Here is a 20,900-nt window from a genome sequence, read left to right as displayed (position 1 = left end):
GAAGACCGGATGAACTTTACTGGTTGCCGGTAATGCTAGCTTGTATGCCACTTTGCCAATGCGCTCCAACACTTCAAATGGCCCGTAGAATTTGAACGCTAATTTGTGATTCGCCCGTGGAGCCAGTGAAGAATGAAGATAAGGTTGGAGCTTGAGAAACACCTTATCTCCCACCGCGAACTCACGATCTGACCGATGCTTATCAGCCTGATTTTTCATGCGCTGCTGAGCTCGCAGCAGGTTTTGCTTAACTGAATCCATGACAACCGAGCGATCAGAAAACAATTGTTGCAAGTTGACTGACTGAATTGTGTCATCAGGAGCAAGGCCAAAATGGCGCGGACTATGGTCGTAGATTATTTCAAACGAAGTTTTCCCAGTAGCTGAATGCCAGTTGGTGTTGTACCAATACTCACACAATGGAATTCATTTTGCCCAGCGAGATGGATGTCCACTGACAAAACAGTGGAGGAAACATTCCACCTGTTGGTTTACGCGCTCAGTTTGGCCATCAGACTGGGGGTGACGAGCTGAACTCATGCGTAGCAGGATACCACACTTTTGAAAGAGCTCGCTCCAGAATTTGCTGGTGAAGATCCGATCGTGGTCAGAGACAATTGAAAGGGGCATACCATGCAGTTTGTAGATGCAATTCAGAAATGCTTCAGCTACCGTTTCAGCAGAAAATGGATGGTGCAGAGGAATAAAGTGCCCGTACTTAGAGAGCTTGTCAATGATAACCAGCAGGCAATTGTAACGACCTGAGGTAGGTAAACCTTCCATGAAATCCATAGTTACCATTTCCCAAGGAAGAGAAGGAACAGGCAAGGGCTGGAGTAATCCAGAGTAAGGCATTCTTTCTGGTTTAGCTTGTTGGCAGGTGATACATTGCTGCACATGTTTCTTGATGTCACCCCTCATCCCTTTCCATCTGAATATCTGCTTGATGTGCTTGTAAGTAACAGGAAAACCAGAGTGCCCACCCAAGGGACTGTCATGGAATGCAGCACAAATTTTGTTGTGGAGCACAGGGTCATTGCCAATCCAAACACACCTGCCTTGCTTCAGAATACCAGCTTTGCGAGAGAACTTGTCACTAGCTGTAGGGGACACTGCCAGTTGTTGGAGCAATTCAGATGCAACTGGATCATTAAGATAACTTTGCATGATTTCTTCCAGCCAGGCAGGTTGAGCTGAGGAGATGTGATGTAGTTCTGGCAGTATATCAGCTGAAGTAGCAGGTCTCCTAGATAGAGAATCAGCAGCGCTGTTTTCTACTCCTTTTTTGTATTCAATGGAATATTGCAGTCCCAATAGTTTAGTCAATGCTTTCTGTTGCCATCTTGTGTGTAACCTCTGCTCAGATAGGCAAGCTAGACTGCGCTGGTCAGTTTTGATAACAAACTCTGACAGTTGCAAGTATTGTCTCCATTGCTCTACAGCCAACAGAATTGCCAAATATTCTTTTTCATAGACTGACAGTGTTTGATTTCTGGGTCCTAGTGCTTTACTGACATAAGAAATAGGATGCCCTTTTTGCATCAGCACTGCCCCAACTCCAACATCACATGCATCAGTTTCTACTACAAACTTTTGAGTGAAATCTGGTAATGCTAGTACAGGGGCTAAAATCAGAGCTTGCTTCAAGTTCAGAAAAGCTTGTTGTTCATTCTGAGTCCAATGGAAGGGTACCCCTTTCTTCAACAGAATTGTTAAGGGCTTGCTGAGCATACCATAGTGGGCAATGAACTTCCTGTAGTAACCAGCAAGACCCAGAAATCCTCTCACCTCCTTAGCAGATTGAGGCACTGGCCAGTCTTGGATAGAAGTAATTTTAGAAGGATCAGTAGCAACCCCTTGGCCACTGATAATCTGCCCCAGATAAGCAATCTGATTCTGAGCAAAAGCACATTTAGACAGCTTGACTTGCCACTGATGTTGGAGCAGTAATTTCAATACTTCAGCTAAATGTTGCAGGTGCAGTTCATAAGAAACACTGAAAATTAAGACATCATCAAAGAAAACCAGTACATTCTTTCTGATGAGGGGAGCCAAAGTATCATTCATTCCAAAATTGAAAGTGTTAGGCCCTCGAGTAAGACCAAAGGAAAGTACCAGAAACTCAAAATGCCCAAAATGTGTTTGAAAAGCAGTTTTATGTTCCTCTCCAGGTGCTAGTCTGATCTGGTGGTAACCAGATCTAAGGTCTAATTTATAAAACCATTTAGCACCTGCTAATTCATCAAGCAGTTCATCAATAATGGGGATTGGATATTTGCTCTTCACTGTGATAGCATTTAACTTTCTGTAATCAAAGACTGGTCTCCAGGTTTTATCCTTTTTCTGAACCATAATCATGGGAGAGGAAAAAGCACTGTTGCTGGGTCTGATAATGCCAGATGCTAGCATATCTTTGACTTGTTTCTCCATTTCATCCTTTAGAGCATGGGCAATTCTGTAAGGCCTGCTGTATACTGGTTGTGCACCAGGGACCAATGGAATAGTGTGGTCATATTTCCTCCTTGGAGGCAGACCAGTGGGGGCCTCAAACACAGGAGCAAATTTTTGCAATATTTCTTGAACTCGGGAGGGACATCAGTTAAAGAAGGAGTTTCAGTCACCAGTAAAGAAGATAATTCCACAAGAGCAAACATTTGTGGAGCAGCATCTTGACCTAGCAGTGTGATCAATTTGTCCTCTAGATGAAATGATATCCAATGAGCAGCCCAATCCACTTGCATGGGGCTGTGTGCAGCCAGCCAATCCAATCCCAATATTCCATCATAAGATCCCAGGGGAAACACCTTGAAAGTGCTGGTAAATTCATGTCCAGCACAAGACCAAAGTCCTTTCAACAGTTGCTGATTGCAGGGAACCACACTGCCATTAGCTACTTTGACCATGGTCACAGACATCTGAGTGACCCTTTAATAGTGATTGCAGCAGCAGTATCTAGGAATGTGTGGGTACTGCCTGAATCCACTAAGAAAACCGGAGATCTCCCTTGCAGTTGCACTTTCAATTTCATTGTAGTTGTTGCTGGAGTTGTTACGTCTCCCATTGTCGCAGCTGATATACTTATCGCATTAGCTTCAGCTGAAACAGAATCATCAGAATCATCCGAGTCGCTCTGCTCTGAGGGCATGCTCTGAACATAGTCCAACATCTCTTGTACCATGTGCAGTTGCACCTCTTGCTTGCAGCGATGGTCTCGAGCCCAGCGCTCCTCGCAGATGAAGCACAGGCCCTTGGACTTTCGGTATGCAGGAAGAGCAGACCATCAATCATCAGTGGAAGTCGAGCGTTGTGTGTCAATTGAATGTTTGTCCTCCACTGGTTTACTGACAGAAGTTCGACTAGAAGAAGGTGTGCTGCGTTTACTGGAAACTGATCCAACTGAACTTTCGCTCAATTCTTCAGACAATAGTGCCAAAGCATAAGCAGAGTCCAGGTCGGCTGGTTGCTGTATCCCCACAATAAGCCTGACTGATGGTGTTAGTCCTTCCATGAATCTCGTCACATAATGCACAGGATTGGGATCTGTTTCATAAGTAGTCAGTTGATCATACAGCTCTGAAAAACGCTCAACATCCTCCTCCACAGTGCCAGTCTGACGAACATGAAACAACTGCCGCAGAATATTCTGATGTTTATTGCGACCAAAACGGGATTGCAGCAGCTCGCAGAATTCTGTCCAGGATACGTTTGGGGCACGGCGTTGCACCGATTCAAGCCAATGTGCCGCTGTTCCTTCAAACAAAGTAGAAGCAAAAGGAATCCACTAGTTAGGTGGTGTGTTCCAAAACTTGAAGTAATCTTTGCAGCGAGACTGCCACAACTTGGGATTAGACCCATCGAATCGCGAAAACTCAATTCGAAGACCAAAACACATGCCATCCGGCTGATACGGCCTGAATCCTTCACCAACACTAATAATCTGACGCGAATGGAACGGATCTGCATTCGTACCTCGGACAGGTGGAGGCATATATTTTGGACCTGAATTCCTATGTTCAGCTTCAGAGCGAAATCTGTCAGAACCGCTGGAGCCGCTACTCGGTGGTCGATCGCGCGCGGGTGCCGTGATTGCACGTGGAGATGGAGGCGCGGGCGGGAACGACGCATCACCTCGCTCGGTACCGATCTCGCCCCGTAGCTCGTCCAAATCGATACCGATGGCGAGCTTGACGTCGTCGATGCGGCCGGAGAGTTGGTCCAGTTTGGAGTCCAACTTGGCGAAGGCCGCTATCATCTCCTCGCTGCGCTCCGTCGTGGTCTTGGACAGGGCGGCCTCGAAGTCGGCACGGAGGAGCTCGTAGATCGCATTCGTCTCGGGAGAAATTTTCTCCATGGCTTCTGCTCACCGCCGATTAGCGAGTCACGTGTGGTGGCAGTGGCCGGGAAGCTCTAGAGCGGAAGGGTGGGGAGGGGAAAGGCGGCTCTGATACCAGATTGTTAGGGCATCTCAAGGATTCATCTCCAATTTCATGGCGAATTCGAATACAAGGAGATGTGTTGGGGGAAGGAGGGAGGCGACCCTGCTTACAAGTCACGCACTCACACGCTACCTAGCCGTTTGCCAGCCGCCACTCGAATCTTATCGTTTACAGGTATAAGTACAACTCTTAACGGGCCCATTCTGGGCTGGCAAGCCGAGCCGGTGGGCGAGGCTGTCTTCTGGGCCGGCTTGTGGTTTGGATCCGGTCTTAGTGCTCGCTCTGGTCGCTGACAGCCTTTGCATGGGCTGCTGGCATTGAAGGCTTCAACTAATCCACCTATATATATGCGTCCTTTTTGCGGCACTGTTCCAATCAGACTGGATAGATAATTACCGGGCGGAATATTGTAGGGCATAGACGAGCTCATAGCTTTTTTCCTTGGTGGCGAGCTTGATTCGCTCATCATGAAGAGAAGAGATGGAGACTAGCGCGGACGCCGGCTAGAAGGACCCGTGAGACCCACTACTCGTAAACAAATCAAACTGAATCGGACCTGAAGAAATAATACAGGTCGTTTACCATATAACAGAAAGAGGAAAAATAGGACGGGATCGCAGACGGATATTGTTATCTTGACGCAGACGGCAACGTCAACAGCGTCGCCCTACCGTTTTTTCTCTGTTCTGTTTTCTGGTATTTCCAGTTCAAAAAAAATTGAACTGTCCAGCATTCCTGGGGTTTCATTAGTTTAGCAGAAGGGAACGACAGGAGTTTGATCAAGTGATCGGTGGGCGGAAGAGAGGAAAACTAGAAAACAAAAAATTCAAACGGGTGATGTCTCATGGGACGTTCCCGAAAGGGTGCTCTAAACATTTCACGCCCGCAATCCGCCATTGTTCCATGTACGAGCGGCAGCAGCTGATGATGTTGGGCGTGCTCGGCTGCTTCCCCTTGAAGGTGCAGCAGTTCCTCTCCATCCAGATTTGCCAGCAAATGAGCGCGATAATGGACTTGACGCCTTTCCTGGTAACCGCAGTGCTGGCAGCGACGATCATTTTCACCTTGGTCGTGGTTGTCTGTCCCGACCTCCATGTGTTTGGGTGCAGGGCGGCGCATCCCATCCATGTTGCCGCCGTGCTCCACACCTGCCTGGCCGCCAGGCAGTCCCAGAAGAGGTGCACCGAGCTCTCGAGGTTGTGCATGCAGAGTGGGCAAAAATACCCGTTTGGCCACCCGCGTCGCTGCAGTCTGTCATTGCACCATAGCCTGTTGAGGTGGAGGAGCCATAAGAGCATCTTGTTCTTGCCTGGCGCCCACACTTTCCAGATGTTCGTCTTGAAATCACTGCCGCTGCATCCCTCCTTCTGTGCTTTGTATGCCGAACCGATGGTGTACTGCCCCGAGCTGGTCAGATTCCATGCGATGTTGTCCCCGACGTGCTGCTGGAGCGTCAGAGCCGTGGCCCATAGCTCGTGGGCAAGAGCGACTGCTTACGGCGCGATCGCCTGCACGTCGCCGTCCCTCAAGTCCAGCAGCCATCTGTCCCCTTGCATAGCAGCCCGCACCAACCTGTTCTTTCTGGAGGAGTGGTTGTACAGGAGAGGGTAGGCGGAGCATAGGAGATGTCCTCCGAGCTAGTTGCAGCGCCAGAAAGAGGCCGTGGCGCCGTCTCCTATGGTGACGGTCGTGTACGCGGCGAAAAGGGCGCGATCACCGGCATCGCAAGGCATGTCGGTGCCCACCCAAGGTCTCGTCGGCTGTTGCCAGCTCCACTAGAGCCATCTGAGCCGGAGGGCATGCGCGAATTGCGCCAGGTCATGGATGCCGAGGCCGCCGTCCTCCTCCGGCTGAGTGACTAGCTTCCAGGCAACTTTGCACTTTCCTCCCGACACCTCCTCATCATGCGCCCATAAGAAGCAACGACGAACTTTGTCGATCTCCTCGAACAACTTTTTTGGCACCCGCAGGACAGTCAGGGTGAAGGTTGGCATGGTCGAAAGGACGCAGCGGACCAGCACTCAACGCCCGGCGAGAGAGATGAGCCTACCCTTCCAGCCCGCGAGCCGCGCTTGGATTCTATCCAGTATGAACTGCAGGTGGACTAGCCTGGTTCTGGTCGTTGAAACGGGGAGGCCGAGGTATCTGAAAGGGAAGCCAGCTCGTCCTCCGCCGAAATTTTGCAGCACGTGGTCGAGATCAACATCGGCGCAGCGGATCGGAATCGCTGAGCATTTCTGCTGGTTGATGCATAGCTCGGTGGTATCCCCGAAGAGTTTGAGGATCTCTAGCAGTATATCTACCTCCTCCCGGCTCGGGTTTGCAAAAATGATGGCATCGTCGGCGTATAAACTAACCCTTAGTCGCGCAGCGCCGTTCGGAAGGGGCTGCATGATCCCCGCCCTCGTCGCTTGCTCTAGAAAGTCGGTGAAGTGGGTCTATTGCAATGATGAATAGGAGGGGGGAGAGTGGGTCGCCCTAGCGCAGGCCGCAGCAATGCAAAATCGTCGCGCCAGGGTTTCCATTCAGCAAGCAGCTCGACGACGATGTTGACAGGAGAGCGGCGATCCAGTCCCTCCAACGTGCACTGAAGCCCAGCCGCTGCAGTAGCTCGAGCAAGTACTCCCAGGAGACACTATCGAAGGCTTGTGCAATGTCCAGCTTGAGCAGTAGTGATGGGATCTTCCTGCAATGCAGCGCCTTGAAAGTGTTCTGCACGTACAGATAGCTGTCCTAGATGCATTTCTTCTTTTGAAAAGTTGTCTGAGCCGGCGAGATGATCTGATCAATGACAGTAGCCAGGCGCATGGACATCACTTTGGCGATCGGCTTTGCAATGCTGTGGATGAGGCTGATGGGTGTGAAATCGCTGACAGTAGTGGCTCTGTCTTTCTTTGGCAGCAGAAAAATCATCGCGGGTTGAGGTCGCTGAAATTGCCCCTTGCGAGACTGTAGAAGTGATCAAACACGGCCATGACATCTGTTTTGATTGTGCCCCAGCAAGCCCGGCAGAAAGTGTCAGAGAAACCTTCAGGCCCTGGCGGCTTCTCCGCTGGTGAAGCCTTGATCGCCGCCCACACTTCTTCTTCAGAGAAAGGGTTATCCAATCCATCAGTTTGGATCTGTGGAAGCTCCAGACTGTCCCAGTTGATGGTTTGGCCCCTCGCTCTCCCTCTACCCAGCAGCTGTGTGAAGTGTTGATGGATCATATCTGCCTTGTCTTCGTGCGTGGTCACCGTGCTCCCTCCGTCTCCCGAGCTCAGGGCGTGAATGAAGTTTTTACGGTGCCGGCCATTGATCTTCGCCTGAAAGAAAGCAGTTTTGGTGTCTCCAGCTCGAAGCCAAGTTACCCTGGATGCTTGCCTCTTTCGTGCCCGCTCGATTGCCGCCAAACCCACAATCCTCTGTTTGAGCATCTTGCGCAGGGCAAATTCGCTCGGCATTAGCCCTCTCTTCTCCTGGGTGATGTCTAGCTGCAGGATCACCTCTGAAGCCAGATGAAATTGAAGTTTTGCATCGCTGAATAGGGTGTTGGCCCAAATTTTTAGGTCAGCAGCACTCCTCCGTAGCTTAGTCGCCATCCGAACCCAAGGGCATGAGTGGTTTACCGGCCTGTTCCATGCCGCCGTCACCGTCTCCTGGAACCGCGGGAAACGCGGCCAGAAATTTTCAAAGCGGAAACGGGGCGGTGTCCGGGGGGCCGCCACGCTCGCAAGCACAAGAGGGCAGTGGTCCGAGCACGATGTAGAGGCGGCCATGAGCATGAACTCCGGGAACCTGGCTTCCCACTCATGGTTGCAGAAAACCTTGTCGATACTGACCATCGTCGGGTTTTGGTGCTTTTGTCCATGTGTACTTCCTGTTCTTGCACTTTATCTCACGTAGCCCTGCTCTGTCGATTGCTGCTCTAAACCTGCCCATGATTCGTCTATTGAGGTTCAGGTTGCTTTTGTCTCTCGCCTCGTAGATGGTGTTGAAGTCGTCGTTGATGATCCACGGTTCAGACATCGGAGGGGCTGCTCTGGTTAGCTCGGAGAGGAAATCTTCCCGCATTGTGTCGTCTACGGGGCCATAGACCGTGGTGAGCCAAAATGAGGAGGAGGGGTCGCCGGAGGGGAAAACTACTTTTGCTGTGATGGAGTACGCGCCTACGGCGTGCGTGCGGATGTCCAGAGCGTTAGCATCCCATAGGATGGCAATGCCCCCGCTGGTGGCAATGGCGGGGAGGACGGCGCAGCCCTGCAGCCGGCTACCACCTAACCCACGAACGATGGCCGAAGACCAGTTTTCTATCTTCGTTTCCTGCAGGCAGAGCATGGATACATGGTGGCTGCTCGCGATCTGGCAGATGGTAGCCCGTTTTGCCGGCGAGTTCATGCCATGCACGTTCCAGTTCATCATGACTAAGTTTGGTGTGCTACTCATCTGGCCACAGGTGTTTCTCCGACAAGCATGAAATTCTACTAAGAAGACAGAACGAAGAAGTACACATCCATGCTACCATGGGCACAGCAGAACCACCCATACGCCCCAAGATGTTCTGGCGCCGATCGATGCCACTATGCCTATTACAGTTGACATTGGTAAAACCTAACTCTAGCCGGCTTAAGGCCGACCGCCGTCGGAGACTAAGACAATGGTTAACTAACACGATCCACTAAGCTGCGGTCTCCTCGCCGCCCTAAGGTCCGGCCATCCTGCCCGCCACGCGGAGCGCGTCCGGGTCGAGACGTGTGAGCTTCGCGATGATGGCGATGTCCTCGTCGGTGAGGGGCTCGTCAAAACGTCGGATGAGCGCCTCGGCGACCTTGGCCGTCATCTTCTCCTTTGGCCCCAGCAGGTCCCGACCTCTTTTCCAGATACTCCAAAAAAAACGTGGTTTTTAGGATAATGTGGTTTACAAAACATTAGTTTTTGCTGAAGCCAAACGCATCCAAGTATTCAAAATCATGGTTTTTTTTTTCCAGAAACCGTGGTATTGTCAAAAAACTTTAAAAAAAACTTTGCTGCCAAACGAAGCCTAAAGTGTTAAAATAAACTGTGAAATAAGAACATGTTCACAAACTGAAAAAGAAAAGTTCACGCCATCTCCCATGTGACTTGCTACTATAGTACCCCATGTCGAACCTGGCTAGCTAGAGCTAATAGTCTAGTGGTAAGGGCGCTCGGACCACCGGAACAAGCAGAAGGTCACGGCGCAGCCGCACGGTGACTCCCATCTTCTCGGTCACGTCCAGCTCCTCGGCCTCCGCCCCGCCGGGCAGCTCCCAGTCGAAATGGTACAGCAGCCCGGCGAGCGCGAGCTCCACGTTGGCCAAGCCGAACGACATCCCGGGGCACATCCGCCGGCCCGCTCCGAACGGCGTATACTCCATGTCCGCCCCCTTGAAGTCGACCTCGCCGCGCTCGAACCTCTCCGGTATGAACTCCTCCGCGGCGTCCCAGTGGGCGGGGTCCCTGCTGATGGCCCAGGCATTGACGAGCACCATGGTACCCTTGGGCACGTCGAAGCCCAGGACCCGGCAGTCGTTCATGCACTCACGCGGCAGCAGCAGCGGCGCCGGAGGGTGCAGCCGGAGCACCTCCTTGATCACCAGGTGCATGTAGTTCAGGCCGCCGAGGGAGTCCTCTGTTACCTTGGGTTGTCCGGCGAGGGCTCGCCGGACCTCGTCTTGCGCCTTCCCCATCACCTTGGGGTTCTTCACGAGCTCGGCCATGGTCCATTCCAGGGTCGTTGCCGACGTGTCGCTCCCCCCGGCGAACAAGTCCTGTACGATTCGGCACGATACATTACATGCATGAACGACTTTTCTCCATGGACTGTGGAAGTAGATGTGTGGATTCCATGAGTGAGGTGCTTCATTACGTACCCCGACGGCCGACTTGATGTTGTCAATGGACATGGGGAACTGCAGCTGGCCTTCCCGCTGGATCCTCAGGAGCACGTCGAGCAAGCCCTCCTTGTCGTCGTCGGCCGCTCTGTTCTCTTGGTGCTCGCGGACGGCGGCGTCCATGAACGCGTCCCGTTCTTCGCGGTACCGCTTCATCTGGCCCGGCACCCGGCTGACAAGCATCGCGAGGCGGGACGACGGGTAGAGGTCCGGCAAGCTCATCCCGGCGAACAGCTTGATCCCGCGCTGTAGAATCATCAGGAACGTGTCCCGGTCCTTGAACCTGCTCCCGATGATGGCGCGCACCGACGAGTCGGCGGCGTACGCCGACAGCCGGTTGCTGAGGTTCACCGGGTCAGACGCCGTCGCCGCCGCTGCCACCGCCAGGAGCAGGCGGCCGGCCTCCTCCTCTCGCACGGTCCGGAAGGACTGGACGCGCCGGGCGCTGAACAGCTCGACGCTGCAGATCTTGCGGATCTGCCGCAACTTGTCGCCGTACGGCGCGAAGGCGATCCCCTCTGTTCCGTCGGGGATAGACAGTCGGAGCATGCGGCTGATGGGGCGCGTGGCGAAGTCGACGTCGCGCGCCACCATGACCTCGCGCGCGGCGTCCGCGGAGGAGGCAACCACGACGGGGAGGCCGCCGAGGCGGAGCAGCAGGAGCGGGCCGTGGCGTCGCGCCAGGTCGCGCATGGCGCGGTGCGGCAGATCGCCCGCGAGGTGGTGGAGGTGGCCGATCACCGGGAGGGCCCACGGAGACGGGGGCAGCAAGCGGGCGCCCTCGCGACGCCGGCGCCGTTGCGCCGCGCGGCTGAGGCATATGAGAGAGACGACGATGGCCAGGAGAGGGAGGAGGAGCTGGTAAAGCTGCAAGGACGCCATGCCTTTGGTGGTAGCTCCAACTCCAAGGTCAACTGGCATTTCCCAGTGGCGCTGTGCAGTGTGCGTGCTCGACAACTTGCAGTTTCACAACGTTTTCCGAAACAGATCCAAAGACATTTTATACATGCCCTCGTGCCTGTCCGTATATCCTCGCACACTTGCAGTTGAAGATGTCTGCCCCACGCTCCCAAGAGAGCGATCGAGTCCATCCGAGGCTTAAGCGGGTGTTAGGCATGCGGCTGGCATTATTCAATCAATAATGCTAAATGTATAAAGAGTTACACGCAAGACGAGTGCTAGGCGTAAACCGGTTGATTTGAGGAAAACATAAGCCGCCTTCACGACCGTTAGATGCGCTCCATCACAACCGTCGCGTTATGACTCGTGGATCCCGCGTCGCTCTCCCGCACTCCCGCAATGGATTCATCCCCTCAACATCCGCAGCCGGCCACCACGTCTTTCGCCGGTCGTCGTTCGTCGGTGATGCTGCAAAGAAACATGCATTGCGTCCCCTTGTGCTGCAACGGGCCGCCGCCGCTGGCGACCGTCGGCGGCAAAGCGCTGCATCGCAACGCCAGGAAACCCGTCGCCTAGCACTTCATCGCAGCACCAGGGCACCGCCGGCGAGCGTCTCCATTGCAACACCGAGCGTTGCATTGAAGCTTCGAGAGCCGCCGGCGAGCGCTCCATTTGCAGCGCTGGGAGCTGTATCGCAACTCCGGGAGCCGCCGGCGAGTGCTCCGTTGCAGCACCGGGAGCCGCTGTTGAGTGTTCCGTTGCAGCGTCGGGAGCCGCAACGCAGCTCCGAGAGCCGCTGGTGAGTGCTCCATTGCAGCGTCGGGAGCTGCATCGCAACTCTGGGAGCCGCTGGCGAGTGCTCCGTTGCAGCGCCGGGAGTCACCGACACCGGTGCGCGAACGCGACCTCCGCTGCAGCCTCAATGGTTGCCCTTGTAGTGTGCGTCGGCGGCAGCGTCACGGCAACCCCCAGTTGCAAAACCTCTAGCGACCGTTGTTGCCTGTGCAGAAATAAGGACTGACAATGACTCTCGTTGCAGCACTCCACTACAGCAATAATGGCAAGCGGTGTCCGTGCTTTGCTTTGCAGCGGTGGGACAGGAGAAGCAGCAGAGGGGAGCAGGAAATTTGCAACAACGTTGGCCGTCGATTTGCCGTTGTTGGCCGTGATCTAGAGAAGGGAAAGGGAATGGGAAAGCGGAGAGAGAGAGAGAGGCGATCTGCAAGAGGGGAGAAAAGCGAGCGAGGAAGACGAAGACGCGAGTAGGAAACTATGTGGTTGTGCGATGCTGCGTGGGAAAAGGCGGATGGATAAGTGGCGCGTGGGGCCTAAGGACGCGTGTCGATCACTGGATGTGGCTTACAATCGTGCCAGATCAATCGGGCAATGAAAAGCGTTTCCCTACACGCAATTACATGTTGAATAGAATCCTTTCTTTCAAACTAACCTCTCCCCTTGATTTTCACGGGGTGGGCCCCTCCTCTCCCATAATCTTCAATCAAAATCCACATGCATGTAAAAGCTCTATAAACCTATGTATGTGTAACATTAGTCTTATTCAATACTCCTCCGTCCCATAATACAAGATGTTATTACATCTAAAATTATCAGCTGCTGACCTACTACGTAGGATTGTTATACTTGTGAGATCCGACAATGGGTGAGAATACAATTGTTAGTTGTTAGGCAAGTTGGGCTGGATCGACCAAGAGAACATTCAATGGCACCAGACCACCTTCATTTCTATATTTATTGGAAAACGTTTATTTTGAGCCGGTTGATTCTCTTCTCGTGCAAACCGCCTCCTATGCGCGCTTCGCGTCTCGTGGAGGCCCACACGCCGCCCACCGTTTCCTTATCTTCAGCGGGGAGGCATGGAAGCCATCCATTTTTCCTTTTCCCCAAAGAAAATTCCCCTTCTTCGCTATTGCTTCTTTCTCCTGCTGGATCTCCGCCATAGAGGCGTTCTTCAAGCAAGCTGGCGCCCCCGAACATCGTGCTCCCCACTCCCTGTTGCAATGTCGGTTGCCGTTTTTTGTGAAGCCGCTCCTGTGATGCAATGCTCATCTGAAGGAAATATGCCCTAGAGGCAATAATAAAGTTGTTATTTATATTTCCTTATAACATGATAAATGTTTATTATTCATGCTAGAATTGTATTAACCGGAAACTTAGTACATGTGTGAATACATAGACAAACAGAGTGTCACTAGTATGCCTCTACTTGACTAGCTCGTTGAATCAAAGATGGTTATGTTTCCTAACCATAGACATGAGTTGTGATTTGATTAACGGGATCACATCATTAGAGAATGATGTGATTGACTTGACCCATTCCGTTAGCTTAGCATTTGATCGTTTAGTATATTGCTATTGCTTTCTTCATGACTTATACATGTTCCTATGACTATGAGATTATACAACTCCCGAATACCAGAGGAACACTTTGGGTGCTACCAAATGTCACAACGTAACTGGGTGATTATAAAGGTGCTCTACAGGTGTCTCCCATGGTGCTTGTTGAGTTGGCATAGATCGAGATTAAGATTTGTCACTCCGATTGTCGGAGAGGTATGTCTGGGCCCTCTCGGTAATGCACATCACTATAAGCCTTGCAAGCAATGTAACTAATGAGTTAGTTGCGGGATGATGCATTACAGAACGAGTGAAGAGACTTGCCGATAACGAGATTGAACTAAGTATTGAGATACCGACGATCGAATCTCGGGCAAGTAACATACTGATGACAAAGGGAACAACGTATGTTTTATGCGGTTTGACCGATAAAGATCTTTATAGAATATGTAGGAGCCAATATGAGCATCCAGGTTCCGCTAGTGGTTATTAACCGGAGACATGTCTCGGTCATGTCTACATAGTTCTCGAACCCATAGGGTCCGCACGCTTAACGTTCGGTGACGATCGGTATTATGAGTTTATGTGTTTTGATGTACCGAATATAGTTCGGAGTCCCGAGTATGATCACGGACATGACGAGGAGTCTCGAAATGGTCGAGACATAAAGATTGATATATTGGACGACTATATTCGGACACCGGATGAGTTCTGGAGGTCACCGGATATTTATCGGAGTGCCGGGGGGTTATCGGAACCCCCGGGGGATCTAATGGGCCAACATGGTCCTTGTGGGAGAGAGAGGAGAGGGCCTAGGGCTGGCCGCCCCTCCCCCCCTTGGGAGTCCAAATTGGACAAGGATGGGGCCGGCGCCCCCTCTTTCCTCCCTCTCTCCCTCTCCTTCCTTCCCCCTTCCTCCTTCCTAGTTGGACTAGGAAAGGGGAGTCCTACTCCCACTAGGAGGAGGACTCCCCCCTCTCCTTGGTGCGCCCCAAGGCCGGCCGGCCTCCCCCCTTGCTCCTTTATATACGGGGGCAGGGGGCACCCAAGGACACACAAGTTGATTGTTCCAAGCCGTGTGCGGTGCCCCCCTCCACCATATTCCACCTCGGTCATATCGTTGCTGTGCTTAGGCGAAGCCCTGCGCCGGTAGCTTCATCATCACCGTCATCACGCCGTCGTGCTGACGAAACTCTCCCTCGACACTCTGCTGGATCGTGAGTTCGTGGGACGTCACCGAGCTGAACGTGTGCAGATCGCGGAGGTGCCGTACGTTCGGTACTAGGATCGGTCGATCATGAAGACGTACGACTACATGAACCGCGTTGTCATAACGCTTCCGCTTAAGGGTACATGGACGACACTCTCCCCTCTCGTTGCTATGCATCACCATGATCCTGCGTGTGCGTAGGAATTTTTTTGAAATTACTACGTTTCCCAACAGTGGCATCCGAGCCAGGTTTATGCGTAGATGTTATATGCACGAGTAGAACACAAGTGAGTTGTGGGCGATACTAGTCATACTGCTTACCAGCATGTCATACTTTGATTCGGCGGTATTGTTGGATGAAGCGGTCCGGACCGACATTACGCGTACGCTTACGCGAGACTGGTTCTACCGACGTGCTTCGCACACAGGTGGCTGGCGGGTGTCAGTTTCTCCAACTTTAGTTGAATCGAGTATGGCTATGCCCGGTCCTTGTTGAAGGTTAAAACAGCACATACTTGAAGAAATATCATTGTGGTTTTGATGCGTAGGTAAGAACGGTTCTTGCTCAACCCGTAGCAGCCACGTAAAACTTGCAACAACAAAGTAGAGGACGTCTACCTTGTTTTTGCAGGGCATGTTGTGATGTGATATGGTCAAGACATGATGCTAAATTTTATTTTATGAGATGATCATGTTTTGTAACAGAGTTATCGGCAACTGGCAGGAGCCATATGGTTGTCACTTTATTGTATGAAATGCAATCGCCATGTAATTGTTTTACTTTATCACTAAGCGGTAGCGATAGTCGTAGAAGCAATAGTTGGCGAGACGACAACGATGCTACAATGGAGATCAAGGTGTCGCGCCGGTGACGATGGTGATCATGACGGTGCTTTGGAGATGGAGATCAAAGGCACAAGATGATGATGGCCATATCATATCACTTATATTGATTACATGTGATGTTTATCCTTTATGCATCTTATTTTGCTTAGATCGACGGTAGCATTATAAGATGATCTCTCACTAAATTTCAAGATACAAGTGTCCTCCCTGAGTATGCACCGTTGCGAAAGTTCGTCGTGCCGAGACACCACGTGATGATCGGGTGTGATAAGCTCTACGTTCACATACAACGGGTGCAAGCCAGTTTTGCACATGCAGAATACTCGGGTTAAACTTGACGAGCCTAGCATATGCAGATATGGCCTCGGAACACTGAGACCGAAAGGTCGAGCGTGAATCATATAGTAGATATGATCAACATAGTGATGTTCACCATTTAAAACTACTCCATCTCACGTGATGATCGGACATGGTTTAGTTGATATGGATCACGTGATCACTTAGATGATTAGAGGGATGCCTATCTAAGTGGGAGTTCTTAAGTAATTTGATTAATTGAACTTTAATTTATCATGAACTTAGTACCTGATAGTATTTTGCATGTCTATGTTGTTGTAGATAGATGGCCCGTGCTGTTGTTCCGTTGAATTTTAATGCATTCCTAGAGAAAGCTAAGTTGAAAGATGATGGTAGCAACTACATGGACTGGGTCCGTAACTTGAGGATTATCCTCATTGCTGCATAGAAGAATTACATCCTGGAAGCACCGCTAGGTGCCAAACCCGCTGCAGGAGCAACGCCAGATGTTATGAACGTCTGGCAGAGCAAAGCTGGTGACTACTCGATAGTGCAGTGTGCCATGCTTTACGGCTTAGAACCGGGACTTCAACGACGTTTTGAACGTCATGGAGCATATGAGATGTTCCAGGAGTTGAAGTTAATATTTCAAGCAAATGCCCGGATTGAGAGATATGAAGTCTCCAATAAGTTCTACAACTGCAAAATGGAGGAGAATAGCTCTGTCAGTGAGCATATACTCAAAATGTCTTGGTATAACAATCACTTGATTCAACTGGGAGTTAATCTTCCTGATGATAGTGTCATTGACAGAATTCTTCAATCACTGCCACCAAGCTACAAGAGCTTCGTGATGAACTATAATATGCAAGGGATGGATAAGACAATTCCCGAGCTCTTCGCAAGGCTAAAGGCTACGGAGGTAGAAATCAAGAAGGAGCATCAAGTGTTGATGGTCAACAAGACCACTAGTTTCAAGAAAAAGGGTAAAGGGAAGAGGGGTACTTCAAGAAGAACGGAAAGCAAGTTGCTGCTCAAGTGAAGAAGCCCAAGTCTGGACCTAAGCCTGAGACTGAGCGCTTCTACTGCAAAGGGACTGGTCACTGGAAGCGAAACTGCCCCAAGTATTTGGCGGATAAGAAGGATGGCAAGGTTAACAAAGGTATATGTGATATACATGTTATTGATGTGTACCTTACTAATGCTCGCAATAGTGCCTAGGTAGTTGATACTGGTTCTGTTGCTAATATTTGCAACTCGAAACAGGGACTATGGATTAAGCGAAGATTGGCTAAGGACGAAGTGACGATGCGCGTGGGAAATGGTTCCAAAGTCGATGTGATCGTAGTCGGCACGCTACCTCTACATCTACCTTCGGGATTAGTTTTAGACCTGAATAATTGTTATTTGGTGCCAGCGTTGAGCATGAACATTATATCTGGATCTTGTTTGATGCGAGACGGTTATTCATTTAAATCAGAGAATAATGGTTGTTCTATTTATATGAGTAATATCTTTTATGGTCATGCACCCTTGAAGAGTGGTCTATTTATATTGAATCTCGATAGTAGTGATACACATATTCATAATATTGAAGCCAAAAGATGCAGAGTTGAAAATGATAGTGCAACTTATTTGTGGCACTGCCGTTTAGGTCATATTGGTGTAAAGCGCATGAAGAAACTCCATTCTGATGGACTTTTGGAATCACTTGATTATGAATCACTTGGTACTTGCGAACCATGCCTCATGGGCAAGATGACTAAAACGCCGTTCTCTGGAACAATGGAGCGAGCAACAGATTTGTTGGAAATCATACATACTGATGTATGTGGTCCGATGAATGTTGAGGCTCGCGGCGGGTATCATTATTTTCTCACCTTCACAGATGATTTGAGCAGATATGGGTATATCTACTTGATGAAACATAAGTCTGAAACATTTGAAAAGTTCAAAGAATTTCAGAGTGAAGTGGAAAATCATCGTAACAAAGAAAATAAAGTTTCTACGATCTGATCGTGGAGGAGAATATTTGAGTTACGAGTTTGGTCTTCATTTGAAACAATGCGGAATAGTTTCGCAACTCACGCCACCGGGAACACCACAACATAATGGTGTGTCCGAACGTCATAATCGTACTTTACTAGATATGATGCGATCTATGATGTCTCTTACTGATTTAGTGCTATCGTTTTGGGGTTATACTTTAGAGACGGCCGCATTCACGTTAAATAGGGCACCATCTAAATCCGTTGAGACGACACCTTATGAACTGTGGTTTGGCAAGAAACCAAAGTTGTCGTTTCTTAAAGTTTGGGGCTGCGATGCTTATGTGAAAAAGCTTCAACCTGATAAGCTCGAACCCAAATTGGAGAAATGTGTCTTCATAGGATACCCAAAGGAGACTGTTGGGTACACCTTCTATCACAGATCCGAAGGCAAGATATTCGTTGCTAAGAATGGATCCTTTTTAGAGAAGGAGTTTCTCTCGAAAGAAGTGAGTGGGAGGAAAGTAGAACTTGATAAGGTAACTGTACCTGCTCCCTTATTGGAAAGTAGTTCATCACAGAAATCTGTTCCTGTGACTCCTACACCAATTAGTGAGGAAGCTAATGATGATGATCATGTAACTTCATATCAAGTTACTACTGAACCTCGTAGGTCAACCAGAGTAAGATCCGCACCAGAGTGGTACGATAATCCTGTGCTGGAGGTCATGTTACTTGACCATGACGAACCTACGAACTATGAGGAAGCGATGATGAGCCCAGATTCCGCAAAATGGCTTGAGGCCATGAAATCCGAGATGGGATCCATGTATGAGAACAAAGTGTAGACTTTGGTTGACTTGCCCGATGATTGGCAAGCCATCAAGAATAAATGGATTTTCAAGAAGAAGACTGACGCTGACGGTAATGTTACTATCTACAAAGCTCGACTTGTTGCGAAAGGTTTTCGACAAGTTCAAGGAGTTGACTACGATGAGACTTTCTCACCCGTAGCGATGCTTAAGTCCGTCCGAATCATGTTAGCATTTGCTGGATTTTATGATTATGAAATTTGGCAAATGGATGTAAAGACTGCATTCCTGAATGGATTTCTGGAAGAAGAGTTATATATGATGCAACCTGAAGGTTTTATCAATCCAAAGGATGCTAACAAAGTGTGCAAGCTCCAGCGATCCATTTATGGACTGGTGCAAGCATCTCGGAGTTGGAATAAATGTTTTGATGGTGTGATCAAAGCATATGGTTTTATACAGACTTTTGGAGAAGCCTGTATTTACAAGAAAGTGAGTGGGAGCTCTGTAGCATTTCTAATATTATATGTGGATGACATATTGTTGATTGGAAATGATATAGAATTTCTGGATAGCATAAAAGGATACTTGAATAAGAGTTTTTCAATGAAAGACCTCGATGAAGCTGCTTATATATTGGGCATCAAGATCTATAGAGATAGATCAAGACGCTTAATTGGACTTTCACAAAGCACATATCTTGATAAAGTTTTGAAAAAGTTCAAAATGGATCAAGCAAAGAAAGGGTTCCTGCCTGTGTTACAAGGTGTGAAGTTGAGTCAGACTCAATGCCCGACCACTGCAGAAGATAGAGAGAAAATGAAAGGTGTTCCCTATGCTTCAGCCATAGGCTCTATCATGTATGCAATGTTGTGTACCAGACCTGATGTGTGTCTTGCTATTAGTTTAGCAGGGAGGTACAAAAGTAATCCAGGAGTGGATCACTGGACAGTGGTCAAGAACATCCTGAAATACCTGAAAAGGACTAAGGAGATGTTTCTCGTTTATGGAGGTGACAAAGAGCTTGTCGTAAATGGTTACGTCGATGCAAGCTTTGACACTGATCCAAATGACTCTAAGTCACAAACCGGATACATGTTTATATTGAACGGTGGAGCTGTCAGTTGGTGCAGTTCTAAGCAAAGCGTCGTGGCGGGATCTACGTGTGAAGCGGAGCACATAGCTGCTTCGGAAGCAGCAAATGAAGGAGTCTGGATGAAGGAGTTCATATCTGATCTAGGTGTCATACCTAGTGCATCGGGTCCAATGAAAATCTTTTGTGACAATACTGGTGCAATTGCCTTGGCAAAGGAATCCAAATTTCACAAGAGAACCAAGCACATCAAGAGACGCTTCAATTCCATCCGCGATCAAGTTAAGGAGGGAGACATAGATATTTGCAAGATACATACGGATCTGAATGTTGCAGACCCGTTGACTAAACCTCTCTCACGAGCAAAACATGATCAGCACCAAGACTCCATGGGTGTTAGAATCATTACTGTGTAATCTAGATTATTGACTCTAGTGTAAGTGGGAGACTGAAGGAAATATGCCCTAGAGGCAATAATAAAGTTGTTATTTATATTTCCCTATAGCATGATAAATGTTTATTATTCATGCTAGAATTTCATTAACCGGAAACTTAGTACATGTGTGAATACATAGACAAACAGAGTGTCACTAGTATGCCTCTACTTGACTAGCTCATTGAATCAAAGATGGTTATCTTTCCTAACCATAGACATGAGTTGTCATTTGATTAACGGGATCACATCATTACAGAATGATGTGATTTACTTGACCCATTCCGTTAGCTTAGCATTTGATCGTTTAGTATATTGCTATTGCTTTCTTCATGACTTATACATGTTCCTATGACTATGAGATTATGCAACTCCCGAATACCAGAGGAACACTTTGTGTGCTACCAAACGTGACAACGTAACTGGGTGATTATAAAGGTGCTCTACAGGTGTCTCCGATGGTACTTGTTGAGTTGGCATAGATCGAGATTAGGATTTTTCACTCTAATTGTCGGAGAGGTAACTAATGAGTTAGTTGCGGGATGATGCATTACGGAACGAGTAAAGAGACTTGCCGGTAACGAGATTGAACTAGGTATTGAGATACCGACGATAGAATCTCGGGCAAGTAACATACCG

The 20,900-nt window shown here is 49.4% G+C and overlaps 1 protein-coding gene across 1 annotated transcript; it reads right to left on the bottom strand.

Annotated features, from left to right (window-relative positions):
- Positions 1-9,425: 9,425 nt before the first annotated feature.
- Positions 9,426-11,279, bottom strand: LOC123050053 (desmethyl-deoxy-podophyllotoxin synthase-like). Its single transcript, XM_044472898.1, has 2 exons — positions 10,307-11,279; positions 9,426-10,204 (listed from the first exon to the last, which is right to left on the bottom strand). The coding sequence occupies exons 1-2, from the start codon at positions 11,246-11,248 to the stop codon at positions 9,578-9,580; spliced, it is 1,569 nt and encodes a 522-aa protein (XP_044328833.1). The 5' UTR covers positions 11,249-11,279; the 3' UTR covers positions 9,426-9,577.
- Between the last annotated feature and the right edge of the window lie 9,621 nt (positions 11,280-20,900).

Source organism: Triticum aestivum, chromosome 2D (genome assembly GCF_018294505.1).
Source record: "Triticum aestivum cultivar Chinese Spring chromosome 2D, IWGSC CS RefSeq v2.1, whole genome shotgun sequence".
Classification (NCBI taxonomy): Eukaryota; Viridiplantae; Streptophyta; class Magnoliopsida; order Poales; family Poaceae; genus Triticum; species Triticum aestivum.
The sequence above is the reverse complement of the archived record's forward strand: the minus strand, read 5'-3'. Positions and strand labels throughout refer to the sequence as shown.